At 37.7% G+C, this 19411-nt stretch overlaps 1 protein-coding gene across 5 annotated transcripts in view; it reads left to right on the top strand.

Moving 5' to 3' along the window:
* MAST4 (microtubule associated serine/threonine kinase family member 4) overlaps nt 1-19411 on the top strand; it is a 279028-nt gene that overhangs the window by 220379 nt on the left and 39238 nt on the right. For all 5 annotated transcript variants that reach the window (XM_030236869.2, XM_050986530.1, XM_050986531.1 and 2 more), the window contains 5 exons: nt 4992-5149; nt 6416-6491; nt 7936-8145; nt 11143-11244; nt 15834-15966. In XM_030236869.2, the coding sequence (XP_030092729.2) occupies nt 4992-5149; nt 6416-6491; nt 7936-8145; nt 11143-11244; nt 15834-15966 (679 nt within the window). The remainder of the gene's footprint in view (nt 1-4991; nt 5150-6415; nt 6492-7935; nt 8146-11142; nt 11245-15833; nt 15967-19411) is intronic.

Raw genomic sequence — 19411 nt, 5'->3', positions numbered from 1 at the left:
TACCAGCCTCTACTTTGTGTATCTGCACATCTCTGTACTGGAGAGGAACGACTGTTACAACCTGGAGCAGAGCTCTTGGTTCTGGTAGTCACACCTAGAGGCTGTGGAGATAGAGCTGTAGAGAAAGCCTTCTTTGGAAATAGCAAATAGTTGACATTTAGACAGTCAGAGCACATCACTGCAGTGGAAGTGATGGTGTGTGTAGATCTAACTATGGCTCTTCAATGTTTTATGCCTTATATGCCTATAAAAGGTGTTTTACCTCTTACGAATAGCACATTTTACTGAATGGGTAATAACTGATTTTTTTAAGCCGTTTCTTTGACAATTTAAGTAGGCTTTCTCTTCTTACTTCCAGTGGGTTTGTTCAGTTTCTCTTGTGAAACGATAGAGTTCCATGTTCCGTACAATGGTGAAATACAACCATTTTGTGTTACGATGAACTCTTATTTTATTTTTGCCCACAAAGATTTCTGGAAGGACAATTTTATCTCTCTTAAACCATATTGAGTAATTTCTAATCTCTTAAGAATTGTTCTCTAAAGCCCTAATTTTGACCTCTGCTTTCTTTTCTGTGTAGATGTTACTTTTGCTAAGTAAATTCCTTGGTTTCACATTAATTCTGTAAGCAGTTTTCATTAGGGCATGTTTGTATACCTGTTATTGGAACTAGATCAGATATGCTCTTCACCTAAAATATATTGACTTAAAGGAGTTTATATCAAATAAAGGATTTGCTGTAGAAACACTGTCACTATTGAAAGAAACAGACTTGTGCTAGAAAGGAGATTAAAAGCTGTGTCAAAACCAGATCAAAATACACTTCTAATTTTCTGTCCATATTAATTTCTTTGATACCTTCAGTTTTGAAATGGTAATTCTAATTAATATCCTTTCTTGCCCACTAAAGTTTACTAGCTACTGTAGGCATCCTGGCATATGGAGCAGTTTTACATGGTATTTGCATTTACTGTCCATAGATTTATGGACTTAAATGTCCTAATTTCTGTAATACATCATTGTTGACCTACCCCATGATTATTTCTGACTAGAATATATAAATAATAACATACTTACATGTCTTTCCTACCATTGAGTAAACAGTTTCTTACTTGTGGAAATAAACCCATTTTTCCAATAAATACATTTTAATTTTGTTGAAGAAATCAGCAGTAGAGAATTCATGCCGTAAATATCTGTCCTGGGTTAGACTGATGCCTACTCTTAAGAGTAAAGAATCACCCAAGATTGCTAAATACTTGTGGTTGAAAGAAATTACAGAATTCAGATGATCCACAAAAACTCACTGTGTTATATTTGTAAATTACACACTTGGCATAGAAACGGGTGTATTAGTCTCTGACCTGCTCTATAACCACATGTCAGTGGGTTTTGCATAAAGGGGTGGGGTGGGAAGGAAAGAAAAAAAGAAGAAAAAGGGGGAGTGAGTGGGGAGGAAGAGATCACAGTCCTGGTTCCAGCATTAGTCCAGCTGCTGGGATATTTCAGGATCCCGGGGATGCCTGAGGCTTGGGAGGGGTACCATTTTATAGAGAAGCTGTTGCCACCCTGAAGGTGGGTTTCTCACTTTCTATGCAAATTAGTGATCACTCTGAGTCTTCCAGATTCTTGTGGAAAGGGGTTGGAGAGCTTCAGAGATCTTTGGCAGTCTTGATTCCCCCCCATTCCCTCCTGTGCTTGCTTCTCCACCCCATTCTCTGTCTGTGCTGTACTGAGCTGTGCTTATCTCCAGGAGGTAGATCAAAGACCTTTGTCCCAGAAAAGTGCTGTCCTACCTCTGTGTGGCCTCATGTCCAGTCACATCTTGTCCTTTCTCACAGCATGTTAATGCCAACAGTCCTTGGCTCTTGTTACCTAAAGTCCTTGGTTAGTGCCACAGCCACCCTGCTATTGGTGTTTGAGACAAACACATTGGCCTTTATTGTCTTGGCTTCTGCAGTATCTCATGGTTAGTTTCTTGTTCTGTTTTGCTATAGCTGATAAGCCCTGCAAAAGCACTTGGATAGCTTTTGGATTCTAAATCTAGTGACACTTCTTGGAGATGTTTTTAATTTTCTTCTTTTAGCCCCTGGATGATATATGTGAATCACAAAACCAAACCTAGGAGTGTACCCATATGATTGATTTTATGTACATTTTCATAATCTGGAAGAGCTAGCACAGTTCACTCTTCTCCACATCATTACTTATTCTTAAAGGATATGAGAGGCCAGTTCATACAACATATGTAAATGTACATATGAAACACTCCCTTTTCAGTGATGAATAAATAAAATTAACATTAATCTAGACATGTATCAACCAGCGAGCAGAAAGAATTTTTACACATTGCATTAGACCACAAGTTTGTTCTTCATGAGCAAGTGAAAGTCCAAGTAGGTGCCAAAGTGTCTGTAGTTACCACAGTTATGCTGAGGTGAGTGTAGCTCACCGTTTGTTACCCAGGTTTTTTTGTTTGTTTGTTTTTTTAATATTGAAAGTGATGGGATGGATAGAATTACCAATTTAATGGAAGGCTCTGGGTTTAGAAGTGGTGCAAGTACCACAAATACTGGTTATCACAACAAAATCAAATTAAAATACCTTCTGCTTGATTATTTAGTTGGAAAGAAGCTATTGGTATATCTTATTCTAACACAGTAGGATCAAATCTTGGCAGTTAGACAATGCAGTTGAGATGATTATGTCTTCCAGGAGAGCAAGCCTCGCAAAAGTGTTGAACTGAGGCAAGCTGCATATTTTTCAAACCTGCATTTCTGTTTCAGAAGAACACTTACGTTTCCATAATGCACTACAGTTGAACATATTAAAAATATTTTAACTCTTAAATGCTCTTAATGCTCCAAAAAGAGCATTAAGAGCATTTAAGAGTGAAATTAATTGTAGAATGCTAGGAGAACTATTTTGTTTAGAATTTTGTTGTAAGAATTTGGATTTGTACTGAAATAAGAATTTAGATCACCAAAAAATGTACTTTGTGCCTGTGATGGTCCTGATACAACTGAGAGTGGTTAGCATTAGGAACATCCTCTGTTCAGTCATGTTTGATCTAAACTCTGTGGTACCTTATATGAGGAGAAGTGTGATATGAGTTATTTTCCCACTGATCTTCCCATAATACCCTGAAACCAAAGAGATAGAGAATTATTTTAGAGGAATAGCCACCTGTGATGCTCTATATTGGGAGTTTCTCCAGTGCTACAGTATCTTTTATTTTACAGAGCATGGCTGTGGCATAACAGTTTAACTGCAACTAACTGCTACAGTGTGAGATAAGAAAGAGCTTACCTTACCTATGCTGTATGCTGATTTATGGTATAGCATGGTAATGTGCTGAGGCAGAATTTCATGCATGAGTTACTGTAAGTCAACAAGTTACCACCTATCTGATGAGCTGTGGTAAATTCTTGGTGTGCATGCCTCTTAGCCCGCAGCAAAGCAAGGTAACACAGTCTTGCCAACTTCAGCTTGTTCTGATGTGGTGCAGCATTCCCATGTAGACCAGTCCTTCTTAGCCTTTTCTGCCAGTGGGTTTTATTCTTTTTTGCTTTTAGGAGATGACTTAATGAGATCTAGTGTGAGAAAACTTTTCTTTTGTTTCTAAGAGTTAGGATATTAGCCTTGACTGCACAAGTTGCCAGGAGATTAAAACTACTTCCTAGTTTCTGTGCTTACCAGCCCGGTTATTATCTGCTGATCTTAGCAATGCAGGGGCAATATTTGTACATTACAGAAGTGTATTGATTTCCCTCACTAGAAATGATGTAGAAGAGAAATTCTTTACTGTGTTTGCCTCCATTAAAAGAGCACCCAGGCGGGGGCCTTGGTGTTCAATATGAGAAGTCAGATAAGCAGTAATGGGCACATGTAAATTGATACACAGAAAAAATTAATTTTATTGAGAAATACAGCTAGAGACTGAAGAGCTCCAAAAAGATACCAAAGTTTTTGCCTTCTGCAGGTAAAATACAGGGAATGTCTGCATGGTACTAAGCAGCTTTGTGCAGTCATTCAAGAATATTTACAAATCAGCTGACTTGGAAACTGATTTTGGTACCAGAAACAGTAGAACATTTCTCTATGTTTGTCAGTCCACATTAGCAAGACTGATTGTTAATGATTTGAACTATGTATGTGTTCTTTAAAAAGGGTACCAGATCCAGGTTCACAGAAAAGTTCAAAGTTCTACCTCCAAGCATCTAACATGGCTCAGGCAGACCTGCATGGAAACCCTTAAAGGACATAGTATGGTCATTTGGATGGCTTATGTAATGCAGCTCGGTACATGGAATGTTGCAAGGTGGTTATTGTGGTAGCACTGCCGTTTTCATACCTATCCATATCTTCCAGTTTTATACTAAATGGATGGTTTTGCTGTAATTATGTTCACTTTTTGTCAGCCAAAAACCAGTCTTGATAAATGTGTTGAGTTCTCTCACTCTATTTTTAGAGTACAGTTTTTTATAAGATATTAGTGTATTAATTTTTTAGCAAAATTTTAGATAGTATTTAATTGTATTTATAAGAGCATTAGTAATGTCTTAAATATAAATAATGTACCTTTATTATGAAGATTTACAATTGGCACTGTGACAATAAGTTGTACTTTACGGTTACCATACTTAGGCCATCCTATTCCAATAATTAATTTTCAGCAGACTCCATTTTAGCTATTCTTGTGTATCATTGACATCAGACATCACCTTTGCCTTAGGGAATTTAAATTTTTGAAATGCAGTGTGTCTTCTGGAGCTGAAGTGGTTCTTTTTTTTTAATATTTACTCTATACTTAGCTTATGAGTTTGAGAATTATTTGTTTTCTTCTTTAAATTGGTAGTCAGCCACGAGAAACAGTAACTATAATTGTTAATTTAAATAACATTATTAATTATTTGTGAGCATCAAATATGCTCCTGAAAATGGTCTTTTTTCACTCTGATGGAAGTATCTGTTTTCTTGTGCTCTCTCAGTCATCCTGCTCATCCCAAGAGAAGCTACACCAGTTACCATACCAACCAACACCTGATGAACTACATTTTTTGTCTAAACATTTCTGTACCACTGAGAGCATTGCCAGTGATAACAGGTGCAGGACAACTGCAATGCGCCCTCGGTCCCGAAGTCTCAGGTGAGTTTGTGTATCTGAAAACAGGGGCTGGATCTAAATTCACATATTGTGGGTAGCATAATGGTGTTTTACATTGGGGATGTGTACTAGTTTTTGAAATGGCTGAAATGCATATGTAACTGAGGCTGAATGAAGAATAGTCCTTTAAATACTTGCTCTGGTTTTGGTCATGACGTACTTTAGTGGTAAATATCGTAAAGATAGGTCTTAATGTGAAGGCAGCTAACCTGCAGAGACTGTCTTGATGACCTAGTCATTAATGATGTAATTGTAGTATTCCTTTTTTGAATTTGTGTACCTGCTCTCTTCTCAGTAGTAGCCTGTGCGTGTCTGTAAGAGGCTGCCTGTATCAGTTCAAGGACTCGCTGTTGTGATATCCATGACAGAGTTTACTGTTCAGTTTTGATCTTTAAGAATACCAGAAGGCAGATTTAGATTCACAGAATGATTTAACTTGGAAGGGACCTTAAAGATCATCTTGTTTCAACCCCTCTGCTGTGAGCAGGGACATTTCCACTAGACCAGACCTTCTAGACAGATTGAATGGGCCAGAATCACCAACACCTGGAAATCTGTATTGATATTTTTTTAAAGGGCTTTGTAGTATACAGTGAGACTCATCATAGCAAAAAGTAATTTTGTAGGTTTGTGAGGTTTGTGGGTATCTTTTATGAATTCTTTTCCTCAAAGTCTTGTGCTTTTTTTTACAGGCACAGTGCTCCAGCTTTGTTTGACACGTGCATATTTATGACATTATTTGTAGGAAGTTACTGCCTTTATCTGCTAGTCAGATTGAAAATAGATTGTTTTGATATATTTTTTTCAAATTATTCATTTAGAAAAACAAACAAAACTCAAACAAATTCATTTTGTACTTTTTCACTTGCAGCTACCAGAGTTCTTGGTCAGACCTTGCTGTTTTGATGGTATCTAATCTTCAAAGGTACAGGTGTAAGACCAGTTAAAAAGATCTGTGTTACCATTCTGAAGAAAATAAAATGTTCACAAGGCTTCATCTGCCTTGAAGTACATGAACAAACTAGGAGAATAACATGGTTAGCAGTTAGATGTCAAGTACATTAAATAATCATGAGGATTTGAACAGAAATAGCAGAAAGAAACTTAAGTGTACTATTGATTGCAGACCGTACCTTTCCAGTGAAGTCTGTGCTGACTTTTTGTTGCAAATAAATCATACAAAAATATAAGAACTAACTGTAGTTCATGCTGGGATAAGTGTAAAGGGATAATTTGCTTTGCTTGCAGCCCTGGACGTTCTCCTGCTTGCTGTGACAATGAAATAATTATGATGAACCATGTCTACAAAGAAAGGTTCCCTAAGGTAATGAATTATATTTAAGATACCCAGTATCTAAGTGGATAGGCAACATAGGTTTTAAGCAAGTGATGCTCTTGTTATGGGAAGTGATGATCCAGCCCTGTAATGGCTTCCTTAAAGCATCACTGATCTCTTACTGAAACGATAAAATCATGATAAAGAAAACTCTGGCTGACAACTGGACGTTCATTTGGCAATGCTGCCAAACTGGTTTTGAAATTAATCATGCTGGTAAAATATTCTGCTGATTGGAATCTGATGATACATTGGGTTTCAATAGATGGTGTACTTGGGGTAAATGCATACTGCATTAGTAAACTGAAAGCAGTTTCCAGTGCTAAGTCTTGAGAATCATCTGCTGTGATATACCAGCAGATTGCCTTGTTTAGTCCATTTCTTCATTTTCCCAGACTCTTTCTATATTTACCTGCATGTATATGCATTATATGCAGTGATCTAATGCACTAGTACACAGATGTGGGGGTTTGACTATGAGATAGGAGGATGCTTTGCTTTCCTGTCTAGAGATCTTGAGACACAGATGAGTTCCTAGGTGCAGGTGTGTGTGCACAGCTTGAAGCACTATACCCTCAGTTGCTTCTAGGACTTTAGTTACCCCTGGAAAATAGAACAAGGTACTGTTCCTAAAAAAGAGAGAAACTTCTTTTGCATTTCTTCATATAAACATAAAGAAAGATTTGTCAGGATTTGCAGAGTAATCGAGGAACCATATGAAGTGCAAAAAACTCATCTTACTGTTTGAGATAAGAACTAAGGTGTGGGGGATTACTGTGTAATAATAATAATAATAATAATAATAATAATAATAATAATAATAATAATAATATCTTCAAGGGTTTTTTTAAAGCATCTGCAATTCTGTGAGAACCAGACAGTGGTTCTGTAAAACAAATGCATCTGGGAACCTGCAGACACGTTTGGCAGGACCTGTGAGCCTGTGGTGCTTTTAATTAATCAAATGAGCCTCATTCAAACTCTGATCAGTGAAATATTTTTGTGGAATAACCTTTGTGAAAGTAGTGACTATATTCTGCTGTCTAGTGTCTGCAATTTTAGCAGAGAAAAGTAGACCCCCTATGAGTTCTCTTTTTTCTTTTATATATATTTCTACTTTGGCTTGACTTAAAAGCTTTTAGCTCTGTTAGTGATTATCACAAAATTAGTGCACAGTTAATCACCATTAGCAGACAAAGTGGGGAACTGTGTAGTAGAACAACAAGGCTGTCGCTTTTCTGTACTGGCAATGTGGGGAGATGTCATCTGTCACTTTGCCTTTGTGTACTTGCCTTTTGGTTCAGTAATTTCATGCATTCTAGCTAGGTAAATTCTTTGGCAGTACAGAAATGTTCTAGAGTCAGAAATAACTTCACGGCTGTTGGTTTCATATAAAGCTGATTTAATGTGTTGAACAACTACTTTTCTATAGGCTACAGCTCAGATGGAAGAGAAACTTCAGGATATTATAACAAATCATTCTCCAGAGAACACCCTTCCTCTGGCAGATGGAGTGCTCAGTTTTACCCACCATCAGATCACAGAACTGGCTCGAGATTGTTTGGATAAATCTCACCAGGGCCTCATCACATCACGATACTTCCTTGAATTACAGCAGAAATTAGACAAATTACTACAGGAGGTATGATCTGTGAGACTGCTGTATGTTTGCCTGAAAAATTGTTTAAATCTGTTTGCCTTAGAGTTTTTTTTTAATATTGTCTTGAATTACAACTGTTTACTCAAGTAATTGTCGAAGTGGTATTGTCGAAGTCTACATAATGACTCCTACAAAAACTATAAGGCACCCTAGCATATTGGTGTGGAATAGATGGATTGTGAAAATTCCAGAAACAACGACTATGTCCTGCAGTGCAAGTTGTAGATTGCTTACAGAAATGTGTGCATGATCCCCAGACAGGGTTGGCTATTTCATTTACTTTAAATAAATGAGATAACATACACACTTTTCCTTTTATCAGCCCTATTGTGATGAGAAAGCAGACAGCAACCTTTAGCTTTCCATTAATGAGAGATTATTTATTGTTTAATTATTTGTAACATTCCTCTCATAGCTGAAATTTTGATTAACAGCAAAAATGTCTTTTCTAAATGTGTTGAAACTTTCATAGAAAAATCAGCTAAATTAATTAAGAACTTGAAACTTGACAAACATGCTGTCACATAAGTTTCTGTAGTTTTTTAATGTATCATTTTCAAAAGAATGAGTGCAACATGTAATGTACTAATTTATTTGTGTGGGATTTGCTAGTATGTTATGGGTCAGAATTAATGTGATAGAGCAGCAGATTTGAAATTATTTAAATTTTTTCTAGCTGATATCTTAAGATGCTGTGCCTGTCTTAATTGGTCTTTTGCTTTCTTTTGAATACACAAGCAGTTTGGTTGAGTTTTTGTGGGGTTTTTTGATATGTCTTTTTTGGTTGGTTGGTTTTTTTGTTTGGATTTGTTTTTGTTCTTGTTTTTCTATACTGCTTTTTTCTTAATTTCTATTCAGTAAATAGGATTTCTGAATCTTCTGTTTTTTGAACTTTTTCTCTTCATACAGCAAAACAAAATTTAAGAAATCAATAAATTTATTCTGGATAGTTGAAACCCTATTTTTTAAACATTGAAAATACTTAGATTTTGCTTACTAGTCAAGAGGAAGTTTTAAACTAATAACCTTCTTATGAGATGGTCATAGTTCTGTCATGCCAAAGTGCAGGCAGAATTGGCCAGTTGATAAGGTCAGAATACCAGAAAACATGTCCGAGCCAGGATTCGCTCAGCCACTGTTAACAATATATACCTTAAAATGGCTACACATTAAGTAGAGTTTAGAATATGTGTTCACTAACACCTCTCCCAAAACCTGCTAAAAAACATGCCACCACATTCTTCAACCTGCATATAAAGCAAAAAAAAAATCACTAAGCCACTCATTTTGTCATATTCTATGATGTTAATTGTATATTATGGAAAAGATTCCTGTTCTTTGAAGACATACCTTAAAAAATTCAGACTTAACATTTGAGTCCACTGCTTGCTTCTTGTTAACAGCATGACAGTATGAAAACATTTTCTTTGCACAGGTTTGTTATGGGCATTTAGTTGTGCTTTGGTTTCATGGGATTCATTTGTTGTTAATTCCCAGCTGTAATCTTCAGTAGAAAGCTGCATTTCCTGCTGCTGCTTGACACTGTGCAGTTTCTATAACTAGGGGAAGACTCCCTTGAGGTCAAAGCAGCTTGGTTTACCCAAAGCTTTTAGAATTTTAAGATCAAGTGTACCTGAATGATTTCCTGTTTCATCCTCCTTAAATGTAATATGTATTGAATCTTTTGTTCGCCTAGGCACCTGAGTGTTCATAAAACTCTACAAAGGTGCTTTAAAATTGTTGGTGGTTACAGTAGGCAGGTGTTTTGTTTTCAAAAGAGTTTTATTTGGGCTAAGTTGATAATGTTCAGAATTATGCTTCTGTCCAGTTAAGGTACTTCTGAAACCTGTTGCAAGGGGTTAGATGATATTTGTACACTTTTCCTTTTTAAACTCCACAATTAATTCCTCTCATATATTTGGTGATGTTTAAAATTGTGGTATTTACATTATGAGCAATACGCATAGCTTCCTAGAGTTTTTTTCTAAAATGTAATGTGTTATAGGAAAAGTACTTATTGTACTTTTCCATAGTAATAATTTTTAATGTGTTAGTTTCTTCATTTACTTTGTGGTTTTGAATAAGTAAGAGACACTGAGAAACTTAAGTCTGTGAGTTTTATTGTTCAGAGCAAGGGAATGCTTTGATATTTAAGGCAAGGGCTATTAGTACATTCTAATCAGGAGAATTATACTGTTGCTTTGCTTTCACTAGCATCCTTAAATAATGTAATTTTTCTTAGAGGGGAGCATTTAAAAGAAACTTGAAATGCAACTCAGACCACTGTGCATATGTTTTCAAATCTTCTAGAAGTACATTTTCTATATATATTCTTCTATAGCACGTCTCTCTCTTTTGTAATCTTTGTAGAACTCAGTTTTTCATTGTCTTCCTATCTACAAGTACCTTTAAATGAAGCCTCTCTGCAAGTAAAGGTTTTATTTATAGAAAAATATATAAATATATATATATATATATTTATATATATATATATATATATATAAATATATAAATATATAAATATAAAGTATATAAATATGCGTTTATATAGAGTATGTATGAATTTGGGATAGATTTTTCTATTACTAATATTTATGTTAGTTTTCATTTTGGCATAACATTGTTAACTAATTGAGGCATAACCTGCATGTATAGATCAGTGTTGATCTCTATTGATACACTATCCATTTGCAAAACTGGTGGTAATAACACTGTACGCTTAAGAAACAAGAAAAAAAAAAGAAGTAGGTGTTTATTGTAGGCATTTTTGTTGTTACAGTGTTAGAGTTTTAAGGTTAGGATTATTTGAACAGAAGTTGGTGTTGCTCAGATCTTTGTTATCTCTGCTGGCATCTTGAAATTGATGCCCCGTTTGTATCAAGTATATTCTTCAAACCCTACAGATGTCCTAAATATCACTGCTTTTTAAAAATCACTGAATGTGATTTGGTTCAATATGACTTTATTTTTATCTTTTAGGCGCAAGAGCGATCAGAGAGTGGAGAAATGGCATTTATTAAACAACTTGTTCGCAAAATCTTGATAGTTATTGCTCGTCCTGCTCGCTTACTGGAATGCCTGGTAAGGTCATGCTTACTATGTTTTTGCTTAGTAAGTTAATGTTTTACACTTAGTAGTGCAGCCTGTTCTCTAAATCAGTAGTCAAGGAACTTGTCAAACAGTGTGGTAGGGCTTCATTGTTAGTGGGATCCTTTCCACTTCTCTTATTGGATATAGTGTACTGGCAGGACCCTCCTGCAGTTTTGTTTGATTCCCTGCTATTGCAGATACTATGGTATAGAATCCCTTTCATCAACTGACGATACTGCTGTTTAAAACCAGTTGGTTTTTTCTGTTGCTTTGTTATACTTCTCCATTTCTTGGGAAGACTGCTCCAGAACTGTAATTGCTTGGTGATTTTTGAAACTATTTCTTAATAGTTTCATAATTTTGTTGCACTCAACAGCTGCCAGAACTATAAACAGCTTGAGGTCAGTTCTGCAGCACCTGATCTGGCAATAAGAGCAGCAGAGGGGTTAGGCTGTCTGGATACACAGGTAGTTGGTGTTTTACTGGGGACCAGAAGGAGCAGAAGAGTTGATTGATTTATGCATGAGCATAGCAGCGATGTTGCCACACTGGGTTAGTGTGTGCTGTGTGAGAGTGTTTCTGCTTCTTGCCCATGCCGTGGGAGCTGGGATGGCTCAGGTGCGGGAAGTTGCACACACGGAGCCAGTGTACTTCAGTTGTTCAGTTGAACTAATAAACACTTGCAGAACACAGTGTGCACAGGAGGATGGTGTAGACACCCAAATACCATGCCAGAGCCAGCCCGAGTCCAAAAGGCCTGGCAGGCAGCCTGAGCTGATTTTGAGCCACTCTGCTTGCCAATATAAGATCAGTGTTGATGCTGCATACAGCTATTTGAGGCTGGCAGGCCTTATGTGGAAGCCAGCCTGCTGCTAGACTCAGCAGGTTGGCTTCCACATAAGTTGTGCCTGAAATTGTCATAACTGCATTTGCGTCACACTGAATCTGAGTTAGTAAGCTAGCTAGTAAGTATTTCCAACCTGGTTTTGGCTTTGTGCTGAGTCCCTTCATCTGTGGCACAGTTAATTCACACCCTGGCTCGTTCAGCCACGGGCATTTTGAGAGCTGCCTCTATTTTGTTTTTGAAACACCAAGTCTCAGTGTTCCCAGTTGCTTTTTTGTTCATGATTTGCAGTTCAGAAGGAGAGTAAAAAAAAGGTATGTGCTCTGAATCAGCATGAAAGAGATGTGAGATATTTTAACAAAACTACAAAAACAAACAAAAAGGAAGGCTTTAGAGAGAAGGACATCTTAGCATGTCCTGCTTCTGCTGTTGAATCCAAACTTGTCTTAGTCCTCCTCCATGAGAAGTTCATTCCATGTCTGGTGTGTTGTTCCCTGCTCTATTTACAGTGTTTGTAAGTTTCTCCACATCATCCAGTTTCTCATATCCTTGTGTTTTCTCTTTCTGATTTGCATCCTTCTCTGTTATCACATATCCAGAAATGCTCTTAAATTTGTCTTGTAGGCAGTCAGACCAAGACTACTTAATAATACTTTACATCTTTCATTACAGGCTTGCTAGCTTTCTCCCATCAACCCTTGCTCCCAGCATCATCATTCTCTATTAGCTTTCTAATTGAGGTGCTGGAGTGTGTCCAGTGAAGGACAAGAATTATGAAGGGTCTAGAAAATGTATCTAGGAACAGCTGAGGGGGCTGGGTTTGTTTAGTCTCAAGAAGAGCAGGCTCAGGGAGCATCTTATCACTCTTATGGCTCCCTGAAAGGAAGGTGCCAGGTGCGAGCTGTTCTCTCATATAGCACCTGCAGTAGTACCAGAAGTAGCCTTAAATTGAGACAGCGGAGATTCAGATTACATATTTGAAATTTTTTTCCCCTGTTAGAGAGGTCAGGCATTTGAATAGATTGTGTAGGAAGTGGTAGAGTTACCTGGAGGTGTTCAAGAGGTGTTTGGATCTCATGCTGGGTGATGGTTCAGTGGTTTAGAGGTTACAGAGGTGGTGCTGGGTGAATGCTTGGACTGAATTATCTTAAAGGTTTCTTTGGACTATGATGATTTTGTGGTTCCAATTCAAGTTCTCTATTGGTGGTCTATTTGCCTACTAGTTTATTCTCCCTAAGTGCTAAGTTTTAATGGGATCTAGTCTAAATCTCTATTCACTTAGTTCCCACTTTCTGCCACTGGGATTTTATCCTAGGCTACTTGCTCTGCCTTATCCTTAAAGTAGAGATGCACCCCTCCTGTGCTGGGCTGAAGGTATTGGAAGAACAGCAGTGCAAAGTCCAGATGTGACTATATCTCATAATTGAGTTTTAGAGCAGCAGTGGCAGAGAAAGCCAGCACAGCTTGCTTCTAGTGTTCTCACTTAGAATATTCAGGAGGCTTAAACTGGGTTGTGACAACCCTGCAGATACAGGTAGCTTGAACAAATTTAGGCATACAGTCAAGCAACAATACATTTTTCATGCAAGAAGATGTTAAGCCTAGATCATAAACATAATTGTAAACTTACAGAAACAGTATTTTTTTCTGTAGCATCTCTCTGGAAACTTTTGAATATTACGGTGTGGTATTTTAGAATATCTGTCTGAAATAGATACTAGGTGTGGAAAACTTCAGCCTCTGTAAGAAGGTTCATAAAATTGTAGGAAAAAAATTCCAGCTTTGTGGTCGTTAGACATTTCAGATACCATACAGTAAAGTTTTCTGATGGTGGTCTTGTCTCAGGTGTTCATAGATGTGAAATCCTATTTCAGTTTATTTGATAATCATACAAATAAAGGTTTTATGGTTTCATATGTGGTAAGAGCTACTGCCATTCATTAAAATATTTTTTTTCCATTTGTACATGGAAAATAAAATATGGAGTTGGAAGTGAAGATCAGAAAGTGAAGTTCATTGCTTCTCATTATTTGGACCTGGCTATGTATATGTGTTTCTTTAGATAGTTATACATACAAACACACTCACACACACATTCATATGATTAAAATTACCTGTTTTGAAATTGCCTTGTCTTGCTAGTAAAAGGAGGAGGAGGAGCTGTTTATCTGTCACTGCAGCAGGTCAGGAGATGATAATGTTTTCATGACAAAAGTAAATAGAAATCTTGGCACACAACATCATCCTGTTGCCTGTTTTAGTGCCAAGGAGTAACATGTAAGAGATACAGCGGGGGATGGCATGTAAGATGAGGAGAGTTAGGACTGAAATAGCATGCACTGTTTTGTTATTGGTTCAGATGTTTGGGTAGGTTTGCAGCATCCTGTGACTTTGGGCTGAAGTGAGGCAGGTTGGACAGTTCATGGGTTTGTGGTTAAGTCCTTTGCAGTAGGTTGTACATTCTGAAGATTGTTTCATGACACATGTAAAACTAAGATTGTTTCCATAAGACTGAAAATTCTAAAGATACTTGATTTCAGACGTGCTGCAGCTCCTCATTTTAGCTGTAGCTGTTTTGATGCTTGCAAAATGAAGCATGGTACCAAATTTCTCAAGCTGCCTTCTGGGATGTGAAAGTCACTTGGGATGGTGACTTCCCAAGTCCTGAGTAGCCTGAGGATTTAGGACAGGATCCTTGTGACTCAACATGTAGTCTAAAATGCCATGGAGTTATGTTTGGTTGCAAAACAGTCAGGAAATTAGCTATCTCAGCAGTCTGTCTGGCTTCTACAGATATTTGTGACAGAGCTGACCTACTGAAGGAAAAAAATCTGTTTTGTTACATAAGTGATGGCTATTATTGTGTTAAGGATTGTACCTGTAGGCACAAACACCTCGAAGAACGCAATAACCATGAACAGATATGTTGGTATGAATTCATGCCAGTAGGAAGAAAAATTGTGTTAAAAAATCCCGTTCACATTGTTTTGTTAATCTGCTTTGCTCCTTTCAATGTATTTCTCTTTTTATACTCTATAAAAGTTAGTAAAAGAAATGTATTTCCAAGGGACTTGGGCATAACGTTTTGAGTTTCTGTTCCTTTTGTTCATTTTTGTTCCTTGTTGAGGCTTGCCTTTTTGGTATGTTAAAAATGATAGTTGTAATATAGTTAGCTCCCACAGGAGAATGTTTAATTTCTGAATTTGAAACAATTGGTCAATGAAGCTCAGATTTTTAAAATCAAATTTCAATTTTATCTTCATTCTAAAGTTAGTGATTTTTTAAATTGTATTTTCTATAAAACACAATGCATATATATTGATTAGAAATACTCAAAATTAATACTTAAGTAAAAAGTGTAGTGCAATATATTTACATAGTTGTAGTGGATTTTTATAAGCAAACACATGGAGGAAGATAGTCTTCTCTCTGAAATCTTATTTTTGCTGCTTATAGGTAATTTCATTCAGTATTACATGAAGTTTTGATGGCAAAGAATATAATATTTATGTAAATTATTGCTCTAAAGTAGTGACATGCAATTCCATTGCTTACATTGTGTTACACTGTGTAAGAATTGGAATCTATTAATAGACTACTAGTAGAATAAAGAGGTACTGTTTTTAGTAGGAACATGCCATATATGTGGAGTTAGAAGAAGCAAAGGAACTTTTTATGTTAGACCCTAAGGAACCAGTTTCAACAGAGAAAATGATGATGATTATTTTTCCTCTAGGAATTTGATCCTGAAGAGTTTTACTATCTTTTGGAAGCAGCTGAAGGCCATGCTAAAGAGGGGCAAGGCATTAAAACAGACATCCCTCGATACATTATTAGCCAGCTGGGCTTAAATAAAGATCCTCTGGAAGGTAAGTGAATCTCCTGTTATAGCTATAGGTTTCTAGGTTCTTCCTTCTCAATGTGTTCTATCATTCTGATAATCTGTGTGTACCTGAAAAGGATCACAGTAAAGATGTAGCAGAGCAAGCACTTTCTGACTTCAGCTGTAGTCTCCTGAGCTCCAACAAACACATTTAAAAGGCCATCTCTTCTGAACAGGATTTTTTTTTTTTTTGCAAATATCATTCAAAAATACACTGCATCAATGATACCACTCATCGTCTTCCAGCCTGACAATGCCACTTCCTCATTGCAGCTCTAGCTGGAACTTACTGGGGTAATTTGATGGTGACTGTTATCTCAGCACAGTTACAAAGGATGTTTGGTTGAATGGTTGTTTGCCTTTCAGTGCTACCAGATTCCTTCAGCTTGGAGTCTCATGAATTTTCTGTGTTATTTGAGTCCATGTTGGGGGCTTTTGTAGGGAGAAATTGGGTTCCAGTGGAGGTATTGTCACTGCAGAATTTTTCTTTACTGTGAAAGTGGTGAGACCCAGGAACATGTTTCCCAAAGAAGTGGTGGGTGCCCCATCCTTGGAAGTGTTTAAGATTGGACTGAGTGGGGTTATGAGCAGTGTGGTCTAGTGGAAGGTGACATGGTAACCCACCTAGCTGGTAAAGGGAAACCAGTTGGTGTCATCTTCTTGGATTTCAGTAAAGCTTTCAGTACTGTCTCTCACAGTGTCCTGCTGGACAAAATGTCCAGCCCACAGATGGATAAACACATCACATGATGGGAGAGCAGCTGGTTAAAGGGTCAGGCACAGAGGGTTACAGTGAATGGGGTGACATCAGAGTGGTGACCTGTTACTAGCAGGGTTCCACAGGGCTCCACCTTAGGCTCTGTGCTCTTCAGCATCTTCAGACATGACTGGGTGCAGGACTGGGAGGAATACAAAGCCACTTTGCAGATGATACAAAACTAGGAGAAACTGCTGACTCTCTCAAAGGCAGAGAGGCCCTGCAGAGAGACCTTGGAAAGGGGGGATGATTGCCGAGCCCTTAGAGGGCTGGGCAATCATCAACCATATGAAATTCAACAGGAGAAAGTGTCAGATTCAGCACCTGGGATGGAGCAACCCTGGATGTACAGTGCCATGGAAAGGGGTCCGGGGGGTCCTGGCTGATGGCAAGTTGAACATGAGCTGGCGGTGCCCTGTCAGCCAGGAGGGCCACCTGTGTCCTGTGAGCATCTGGCACAGCATCAGCAGCTGGGCAAGGGAGGGGATTGTCCTGCTCTGCTCTGCATTGGGGAAGCCTCACCTCGAGTGCTGGGGGCAGTTTTGGGTGCTCCAGTGTAAGAAGGACAGTACTGAAGAGTGTCCAGTGAGGGCATGGAGGTGGTGAAGGGCCTTGAGGAGGAGCTGTATGAGGAGGGGCTGAGGTCACTTGGTCTGTTCAGCCTGGAGAAGACACAAGGGAGATCTCCTTGCAGTTACAACTTCTTCACAAGAGAAAGGAGAAGGGCAGATGCTGATCTGGTGACCAGTGACAGGACCAGTCTCTGGTGACCAGTGACAGGATCTATCTGAAGGAAATGGGCTGAAGTTGTGGCGGTTCAGGAGGGTTTAGGTTGGATATCAGGAAAAGGTTTTTCACCCAGAGGGGGCTGTACACTGAAACAGGCTCCCCAGGGAAGTGGTCATAGCACCAGCTTGACAGAGTTCGAGAAGCATTGAACAACACTGTCAGGCACATGGTGTGACTCTTGGGGGTGGTCCTGTGCAGGGCCAGGAGCTGGACTTTGTCATCCTCTTAGGTCCCTTCCAGCTCAGCTGGTACTGTGATTCTGTGTCTCTGCCCATGGTAAAGGCTTAGAACAAGATGATCTTCAGGGTCTTTTCTAACCCAAGGCATTCTATGATTCTTTGAAGGACAGCATTGAAAAGACTAAAATTACTTTTCTGTCCTAGCCAGATCATCTTCTTTGCCACCCTGAGACCAGATTCTAACAGTGGTGACAAATAGAAATTGGTTCATTGCATTCAGTGCTAGTTCTGCAATTTGGAAGAAATTAGCAGAAATGTGATAATGGAAAAATGATCCTAGCTGGTGCCAATTAGCTTGTCTACTGTGTTACCAACCAGGACTAGGAAAGGGCTTGATAGCACAAAATTATAGCAAAAACTATGATAAACCTTTTTTTTGCTAGCTTTAATGATGTAAGATCACATGTTAATAAATCATTGTGTTTTAAAACCCTTCTGCTGAACTAAATCAGAGGTTCAGCACTGCCAGTTATGCCAGGAATTTGGTTAGTTCTAATTCAGTTAGATTGAGTATTGTTACAGATGACATTAATGTTGTATTAACAGACCTGAAGAAGGTCAAGCCTATTATTAGTCCACTTCCTATCTTCAGAGAACTTCCTCATCCAAATTTAGTGTTGTTTTTTTGTCTGAGATACAGATTAACAGCTTTGATGCTTTTTGTTTATATTTGGACTGCAGCAAAGGAAAGCAGACAAATTGGGAAAATATACATAAATACTTTTTTCCCTTTGGTTTTGGAAAAAAACAAGTATTGAAATTCTCTGTGGGATAAAGCATTGTCTTCTGGATTTAGTGAGCTGTTGGTCTGTCCTAAACTGACAATTCATCAATTCTTCATTGTTGAAGTATGCAAGATTTAGTTTGGAGTGTGATTTGAGAGTTCTGTATTATTGACTCTGGTTCTGCCAGGTGAACCTTATCTTTCTCATTGACTCTTCCTGGCCACTTGGATAAAAGTGTTCCTAAGCAGTAGGATCTGTCACTACCCATGTTGAATAACAACTTTGAATTTTTTTTGGACAGTTTATTTTAAGAGATGTCTAGGAACAAATACCTATATATAAATAAGGAATACTGCTTTCTTTAACTAAGTATTTGTTTAATGGGAGCATACTTCATCTAGGACACATCTTTGTATATTTCATAAACTGAATATTAATGAATATAAAAAACTTTGAAACTTTCAAATGATAATTGAAATGTTGGGGTTTGGGTTTTTTTTCTGAAGGAAAAAATGTTCTGTGCGGTTTGCCAGTAGATACTGAAGGGTGTATGACATATGGATTACTGATTTTTGGTTCAATTGGAGATTTGAACTATTGATTTCAGTTGGAGCAATTGAACTATTTAGTGGGTTTTTTTTAATATTAATGTGTATGAGTATTTGTAATAGGTAATTGAGGCCATCTGATTTGTGTTAATGCTTTCCTCCCACACTCCAGAAAAAGTAATATTTATATGCAGTATAAATCACTGTGCAATGACTTCTTAGATGGTCTAGTTTTGATGTTAATGGGTGTCTATATATATAGGGATGCTACTTAAGCAACAATGAAAGAGGGGCACTATGGATTTATCCCCTGGAATTGATGGTTTATAAAGAGAATTAATGGGAGCACTGTATTCATTATTATAAAAATATT

The sequence above is a fragment of the Serinus canaria genome, chromosome Z, assembly GCF_022539315.1.
Source record: "Serinus canaria isolate serCan28SL12 chromosome Z, serCan2020, whole genome shotgun sequence".
Taxonomy (NCBI): domain Eukaryota; kingdom Metazoa; phylum Chordata; class Aves; order Passeriformes; family Fringillidae; genus Serinus; species Serinus canaria.
The sequence above is the reverse complement of the archived record's forward strand: the minus strand, read 5'-3'. Positions and strand labels throughout refer to the sequence as shown.